At 44.3% G+C, this 7,957-nt stretch overlaps 1 protein-coding gene and 1 long non-coding RNA gene across 2 annotated transcripts; one reads left to right on the top strand and one right to left on the bottom strand.

The window, feature by feature from the left end:
- Positions 1-676: 676 nt before the first annotated feature.
- LOC118221509 lies at positions 677-2,429 on the bottom strand. Its single transcript, XR_004764123.1, has 2 exons — positions 2,274-2,429; positions 677-946 (listed from the first exon to the last, which is right to left on the bottom strand). It is a non-coding gene; the product is annotated as an uncharacterized LOC118221509 (long non-coding RNA).
- Positions 2,430-3,605: 1,176 nt separating this feature from the next.
- On the top strand, positions 3,606-7,869 carry mtres1 (mitochondrial transcription rescue factor 1). Its single transcript, XM_035408367.1, has 4 exons — positions 3,606-3,749; positions 5,272-5,722; positions 6,256-6,328; positions 7,618-7,869. Exons 2-4 carry the CDS (start codon positions 5,280-5,282, stop codon positions 7,798-7,800), a joined length of 699 nt encoding a protein of 232 aa, XP_035264258.1. The 5' UTR covers positions 3,606-3,749; positions 5,272-5,279; the 3' UTR covers positions 7,801-7,869.
- The last annotated feature ends 88 nt before the right edge of the window (positions 7,870-7,957 follow it).

Genomic DNA, 7,957 nt, shown 5'->3' with positions numbered 1-7,957 from the left:
ATTTTAAGATACCATAAAATAGCTGAATAACTTACATTTCTGGCCAAAGTGCAGGGGCCATTGTGGATATGGCCGTGGGAATGAAAATTTAAACATTACCAAAAAAAAAAAAAAAAAAAAAAAAAAAAAAAGCTCAAAGCCCAACTCAACTGAATCGCCAATTAAAACGATGGCTTGAAATATGATACAAACAGGCCTCAATCAACATTGCGCATTACTGTGTTGATTTCCTGGGCACTTGTGAATTTAAACATTCAAGAACGATTCCAACCAGTACAATAAACTACACAAATCAGTGGCCTTTCAAAGAGGGGGTGGGGGAGAAGAGGGAGAAAAGCATCCCGTTTCTGTCCTGGACTCCAATGGCAATGCCAAATGGAGGGGGGTCTTGATATTTGTGGCGTGGCTGGCCGGCCGCAAAGTAGATCTTGGTCAAGACACCCGCAGGGAGACGAACATCCACGGGAGAGAGAGAGAGAGAGAGAACGTTCCCGTCTGCTCAGGTTTCTTCGTTTCCCCGCTTCCGTCCCGATTGCAAACTCCACCTCCCTCCTCGTGTTGAGTAAAATGATCGCCTTTAAGGATTTTCAAAGGAATGGGGGGCAGGTGAGTGGGGGGTGGGGGTGGGGAAGAGGAAAAGAAATAAAATGACTTCTCTTTGGATGGCCGTCTCTTCATGTTGGCCGCTGGATGTTACAGTCTTGGTTGATTACTGAGCGCTTGGGTTCTTTTTTTTTTTTCAGGAGCGGCTGCACACTAGAGAGGCTGCCATGGCAACGGGGAGAAGTATGGAGAAAGGGCCACTCCGCGTGAAGGACACAGCCCCGCTTGGAGTGGTGAAGTTATTCGCGTTGGTGTAAGCGCTGGTCAGCATCATAGTAGAGTTGTGGGCCATGGTGACGGTGTGGTTAGCGGCTGGGGTTGCCATAGTCGCATTAGAGCGGACCTGTGGCGGGGGGTGAGGAGGGAGAGATTAAATGTGTGCACTGAACCTTTGTAATTGGCTTCACTACGACACAGATCACAATCGATATATTCTAGTTGGTTTGTCTTTAAATTTTTTTATTGTCAAACTGTTCATTATCAATCATGTCATTGAACCCAGATAATGGTACAATTTCTAAAGTAAACGCGTATTGTAAAAATCAGACTACATCTTTGACAAGCTTTCTTCAAAACCAAATAATCGTATGTAATAGCCTACAGCGTGGACACCCACCTTAGTGTGACCCTGCCAGACCCGGCTGGTATGTTAAAAACCCTTTAGAACCGAAACTTGGGGCAGAAACTGCGCCCATAATTTGTCGATAAACAATCATTCTGGAAGAGTGGCAAATTCGGAGGTGGCGCCCAGTTTCTATGGTTTTTCCGCGAAAGGCATATGTGGGTTGCGATAATTGAGTGAAAACGGCTGTAGACGGATTGCTGATTAGCTGTCGAAGTACAGAGGCTTAGGAGGTAGGTTTAATCGGCTTGAAAAATACGAATAAATCGTATTGTGTTGCTAATCTGAAGTAGCCTACTCCATTTGGTACCCCAGAACGGGATATATGAGCCCCGTATAAGATCGTAAATGGATCGTCTTTAAGGACGCCTCTCCAATTTCCTTCAGCGCGGCCGCGCGGAAAGTAACCACCTCCGAGAAAAACAGTAACGTACACCTATAGGTTACTTTTCAAATATAGAATCCGTTAGGGGGGACTTCGCAGCTTTACAGCGAGCGTTAACAACTGTTAAGTAACAAAGTTATACTAGTTATCGATACAAATGTTAGTCTTCACACTTCAGTTTTGCACAGTATTAAACGGAATATTAAACCCACTAATCATCCCATCACGCGCGACGCTTAAATAACGGACGGGCAAAAAAAGCTTTGGAGTCAAAGCGCGGCTTTACACTACAGGATGCAAACGGCGCAGGCACATCCTTCGACCACCACAATTAACAATTGCAGTTCTAGAAAAGCACTTTCGAAGAAAGTGACGCAAATTCAAATTAATCACATTAACACTGAAAAATGCCACAAGGTTATATTAAATTACATCTGAAATGCGAACAGTTTCCTACATTTATAGGCGTGCGTTTTCACGAGGGGAGCACTGTGTAGGTCATTTTAAAAAACCAAAATTGATTTAATAAAAAGCAGATAAAAGTTGAATAATCAAAATGAAACTGCGGTCTAGTTTAAGTAATAAAATCCAATCTATCATATAACATAGCGTGCTGACGAGTCTGTAGAACAACTCACAAGAGAAATAAAATTGAAATCATACCAGTGTTGAAAAACATGTGACTAGCACAAGCACTCCAAGGTAAGCAGCAGTCATTTTAGTCATTTTGATGGATATATTTGGCCCAAATCTTGCTTTGTAGACTGGTCCCACCACACGATTCTGCGTTCTGATCAGGCGGCTACCCTTCAGAAGGATCTTTATATCGCCAGAAATGACTGACAATGTGACGTAACCAAGCTAGGGCGCACCCCCAAATCCACCTGCCCGGGTTTGGTCGGGAAAAAATTAAGGTAGTATAATCATCCAAAATCATCCACATTATAACAACTCACCTGCAAATATTACATTTCCATATATGAGAGGATGAGAAAGGATAACCGTACGTTTAAAACGCTACCTGTATTGTCATAATGAAATATAAATAATTTCACTTAGATTTTTGGACAAGTTTGTAAGGATTTTCAAGCGCGACAGGAAACGCCTACACAGTCCTTTGTTGATTTTCATTAACAGTTGAGATTTATAATGTTCACTGTATTTCCTCCGTTGGATTGCATTACAGTTTCGCGAAGGTATGGCGATCATTTCGTTTGAGATCATGTTAATTGGTCTTATGTGTTTACGTACTTTCTACCCTTACACTTCAGTAGGCTACAGGTATTAGCCTACATAAAACCAATTAAATGAGTAGCCTAGGCCCAAGCTTATATCTTGTAGCCGAAATAAAATGGCATAGAGTAATGTTTTTGAGATGTTTAACCTACTACCTACCAGAGATTCGTCTGTAAATTATCAGGTTTGCTTCCACCAAGGCTTAAGTGCAGCTCCCCCCTTTATACAATCTTACAGCATCCTCTAGCGTTTAATCGAGATATTGCAATTCATTTTTTTCCGGGACCGTTCAAAAAAAAAAAAAAAAAAAAAAACACCATTGTTTCATCAGCACGAAAATGTTCAATTAAACATAACATTCTAATCACATATTTTTAATTTTACATTTTAAAGGGTTAAACATTCTGTGTTTATTTTCCATGAAAGCTCTAGCCTAGATGTCAAACGTTAGCCTATACAAGGCATTCAACCATATCGAGTAAAGTGACTAAATTGTACAGTAACACACACGAGTTGTGTTGCATTCACTTTCGTGTGCCTCTTTGTGAACTGTACGACAATAAAAAGAAAATCGTACGGGTTTGAGAATTCCGGACAGAATTTTTTCAAGTAGCCTTTGTTGGCCTAGGTTCTCTGGACGGATTGGGGTGCTATCAAAACGGATCTTTCGATGTATTTTTTTTTTAAATCTTTGGTGAATCTGCGTCTGATGTTCCCGGTTTTGTCTGTAGAGGGCGCTCTCTTTGAGAGCCTGTCTTTGAAGCTTGCGTGCTTTTAAGCTTTTGGCCACGGACCCGCTCTGTGCTGAAGCACGGCAGCTAGCTGCAGCTGTTTTTAGCGCACGTTGCTATTCAAGGTGAAAGAGTGGAGTGAATGAAGATTACAGACAAAATAAAACTACAGGTATGTGACTGTGCAGCGCGAATACTCTCTTTAAAGAGTATTTGCGAGTATCTTTTATAAAGAAATGCTCTGCGTGGTTCAGAATTCGCAGCTTCAACCTGACCCACTGTGTGGGTGGGTGTGTATGCACACACATAGTTAGCTAGCGTCCAGCACACATATTAGCAACTTGCTGTAAATTCGCATGCCAGCTAATAGTATCTAGTATCATGTCATCACAAGATCACATCGAAACAAGAAATGCATTTGGGAATTTTGTATACGTTGTATTATACATTTTTTCAAATTATGTAATTATCGCTAACGTTAGCTTCCTAGTCGTTAGCTAGTTAGCACTGTCAGTGACAATTCATTATAATTAATCAGCCACTGCCAGATAAGTTTAACTGCTGGTGAAAGTGAGGGGTTAATGTTCATTGAAGAAACTGATTGCCGTCAAAACCAGATATAGAAACGTTTCTATATCTATGGTCAAAACGGCCTGCTGTACTTCATCACAACTAAGCGCTAACCGATGTAGCGAGCTGCCAAGTGATTGATTTTTGACATCAGACGTGGCCTGGCTGTATTCCGAATGAAAACGAACCATGACATCATGAACGTGTTTCGTTAATAAAAATAAATCTGTGTCTGATTTGTGATTTCGTCACAAGGTCGACGGTGCCTGACAGTTGGTAGCCACTTGTGACATGTTTGCTGTGTCTGTTCTGTTGACCTTATAGTAAAATTGTTACAACGAACACGAATCGCAGCACCCCTTCATTTATCGTGGACTGAAGCTTTCTGGGAGGAGATCGTGCACGTGCAAATCTGGCCAACAACAAATGTTAGCGTTCGAGCAAAAAGTTCGAATTCCGGCACAAGGGTGGTTCATTGTGTTGCCTGTTGATGAGCTCTTGTAAGTTATTGATGTTTTGATGAGCCGCAGAATATATACTTACGCAAATTCATTGAATCAATTAAGCATACATTCGGATTTTTACCATAGTTACACATTTATTTATTTTCATAATTTCAAAACCATCCTCATTCTAGTGTGTATTAACACATTCCATTTTCACACTCGAGTCGTTAATTAGGTTCGTCTAATTTTGTTGGATTCCAGTGGTCTGATTTTTTTTCTGTACGCCACATTGGGATGATGCAGTACAGCATAATCTGAAGGAAGATTTCGCAGAAATCTCTATAAATGGATGCCCGTTGAATGAAAAATAATGAGCAGAACTTTTCTTGGGGAGATAACTCTAGAAATATCTCCCCAAAAAAGTTAGATATGACATAGAAACTCATCTAATTAAAAAAATAACAAAATCATCCAAACTGGGGCAGTTGCAGTGTGTGTTTCAGGAGATGTAACGGGATTAACCGATGAATTCCTGTCGGTTTTGTCCTCGCGATTTATACAGGGAATCCAAAAAATCCAGCGAGAAAGAATATCCAGAGATGCAATGACTTGTTAGTTTTTTATTTTATTTGTTAATGTCTCTCTCTTTTTTTTTTTTTTTTTTGCATTTTCCTGTAGGGGTGACCATGAGAGGCTGGAGGGCACAGGCGATCATTTTGAGGCGTTTAGCGGTACTGACCTCCTCACCCCGAGACGCCTCGAGCCAGAGCTCCCGTGGGACGGGAGCATGCCCGAGGACTCTGCCCGCTCGCCAGGTGTCTAGCTCTGTTTCCACGGCAGCGCTGGGCGCGCACTTGGCCCCCGCCCTCTGGATTTCCGCGCAGGGCTGTTGTGCGCTCCTGGTGAGGTTCAAGAGCACCAAAGGCTCGACGAAGGGGGGCAAGAGGGGCAAGCAGGAGGGGCAGAAGGAGGAGGAAGAGGAGGAGGAAGACGACCCAGAGGCCAGTGACTACGAGGATGAACTACAGGATGACCCCGGCCTGCCCAAAGACTACAAAGACCAGGAGAGATCTGTGCAGTCGTTTCGCTATGACCTCATCATGAAGGCTGGCTTGGACATGGCACGCAAGTGAGTGTGACAGTGACAAACCATGGTATCAGTTTTCATAAGTGAGAGTGAAGCTTGTTATAAGTGCTGTAAGGTTTTGAGCAGCCTGGTCAGGCTCATAGTGCTGTAAGGTTATGAGGAGCCTTATCAGGCTCTCATAGTGCTGTAAGGTTATGAGCAGCCTTATCAGGCTCATAGTGCTGTATGGTTATGAGCAGCCTGGTCAGGCACTAAGGTTATGAGTCTGTTAAGTGATTTATCAGGGTTTTTCCTGGCATGAAAAGGGCCTTTGGTGCTCCCCATCATTGGTCCAGGGTTAGTTAACTGCTGAATAAATAATATGCTCTCTGTACTTTTAATTCTTTTCCCTTATTTATTGCTTTGTCGCTAGCAAATTTAGTGCCTAAGATTTTTCATTGCAGAAAAAGCTCTGTTTATGTAGCTGTAGCATTGCTGTAGCCCTCTACGTGGAGCTGTAGCGGTGTGGCCTGATATCTGCTAACGACTGATCCTTCTTTTTTTATTATAATTCTGTGTGTTTGTTTGTTTCAAAGCAAAGTTGAAGACGCTTTCTACAGCAACAAACTGAGGTTGAACGGTCAGAAGCTGATTAAGAAGAGCAAAACGGTGAGTGGCCAGCATCTGTTTTTCGCAGCACGTACATTTAGAAATGTATAATGTGTTGTGTAATACGTTTATGGGTCTCGGAGCACTTTGCTGGCCTGTGGTTTGTCGGGTGACACGCTGTGCAGGGCTCCACCTTGACATTTGTTCCTAGGAGCACATGTGCTCCCGGGTTGAAAAATTTAGGAACGCTCTGAGCCGACAGGTAAAGCCACACATACCCCGACGAGAAGCCCCTTCATAATCGCCTCCATTCATTTCAGCGGGAGCCGATTCTTCGCGTCCGCAAGGCATGCTGGGATAGCTGGCCATGCGTGACAAGCCGTGGAAGCGACTGGAAGGAGGGGGAACATGGTGCAATAACCAATCGGATTAAAGATCCGACGTGTAAACTGTCTCCAGTTCCAAAATTTTTCCCCCCTGTTCCACATGGCTCTGTTAAGGAGGGCTTGTTAATTATTTCTGTGTGGGGATTTCCAAAATATACGACACAAATGGCCGGTTTTGGGAGGCGAGTGCGATGCCAGGTGATCTCGTCGGAGGGCGTGTGGCTTCACCCTAATGCGTCCCAATTAGTACATGTGCTCCTAAATTATTTTCCAATTGGCACACATCAATATTCGGGAGCAAATGCGCCTAAAATTGGGAGCACTGTCATGCCCCCTCCTCACTGAATTACATTTCCCAGAATAAATTATGCCGCATATATATTTTATATATAATTAATTTACATGGCAGCATGTTTGCTGAAACAGTTGAGGCTATGTACTTTTTTTCTGAAGGTACAATGGCGGTACCCCAGCTAGGAATTTAACTAGCAATCTCAAGATTTAAACCTGGACATCAGGGTGTGGGGAAAAAAACATGGATGCCTGATGTGGGAGCTGTGTGGTTGTGTCCAGCTAACACAATATGTCCTCACAATGCTGCTGCCTTGTAGTGGCAAAACATTCCAGTGACATTGTGAGAACATTCTGTGTTAGCTGGATAACCCAGTTTCCTTGGTCAGTCGGTCAGTCGGTCAGTCATTCAGTCATCTAGTCAAACCAGTCAGTCAGTCTGTTTACTTGGCTCTCATTCTGTCTATATTTAATGCAAAGTAAATATGTGTACGGAAAGCAGCATATTCATATGGAAAATGGATCTGTCTGCCTGTATGGAATTTTATCGAGCCTGTCTACCATGACAAGCTGGAATAGCAGTTACGGTCATGTGATTCACGCACGAGGATCACGTGACCGGCGGACACGGGAGCTCGCCGGGGCTCATTCCGGCCGCCGCTGTCCCTGCAGGTGAAGGTGGGGGACACGCTGGACCTGGTCCTGTGGGAGAACAGGGAGACGGACACGGTCGCCCTGATGAGGGTGGTGTTTAAGAAGGTCGCCGCGGTGACCAAGGACGAAGAGAAGTACAAGGTGGTGCTGAGGCGCTGGAAGCACCTGCAGCTGCCCACGCGGGAGGCCTTCCGGCCGTGAGAACCCGCTCGCGGGCGCCACTCCCTGCCCGGCCCCTGGCTGCAGGGTACGCCACTGGGGGGGCGGGGTTGGGGGGGGCAGGGGGCAGGGGGCAGGGGGCAGGGGGCAGGGGGCAGGGGGCTGGTTCACTCGTCCACCGCGGCCTGATGCGGAAGTG

This window comes from Anguilla anguilla, chromosome 1, assembly GCF_013347855.1.
Source record: "Anguilla anguilla isolate fAngAng1 chromosome 1, fAngAng1.pri, whole genome shotgun sequence".
Lineage (NCBI taxonomy): Eukaryota > Metazoa > Chordata > Actinopteri > Anguilliformes > Anguillidae > Anguilla > Anguilla anguilla.
This window is presented reverse-complemented; position numbering and strand designations above follow the sequence as displayed.

Excerpts from the sequence above, each read along its gene's own strand:
- mtres1 (XM_035408367.1), top strand. The coding sequence starts at position 5,280 with ATGAGAGGCTGGAGGGCACAGGCGATCATTTTGAGGCGTTTAGCGGTA. Across the intron at positions 5,723-6,255 it reads GGCTTGGACATGGCACGCAA|CAAAGTTGAAGACGCTTTCT; the intron begins GTGAGTGTGACA and ends TTTGTTTCAAAG. Across the intron at positions 6,329-7,617 it reads TGATTAAGAAGAGCAAAACG|GTGAAGGTGGGGGACACGCT; the intron begins GTGAGTGGCCAG and ends CTGTCCCTGCAG.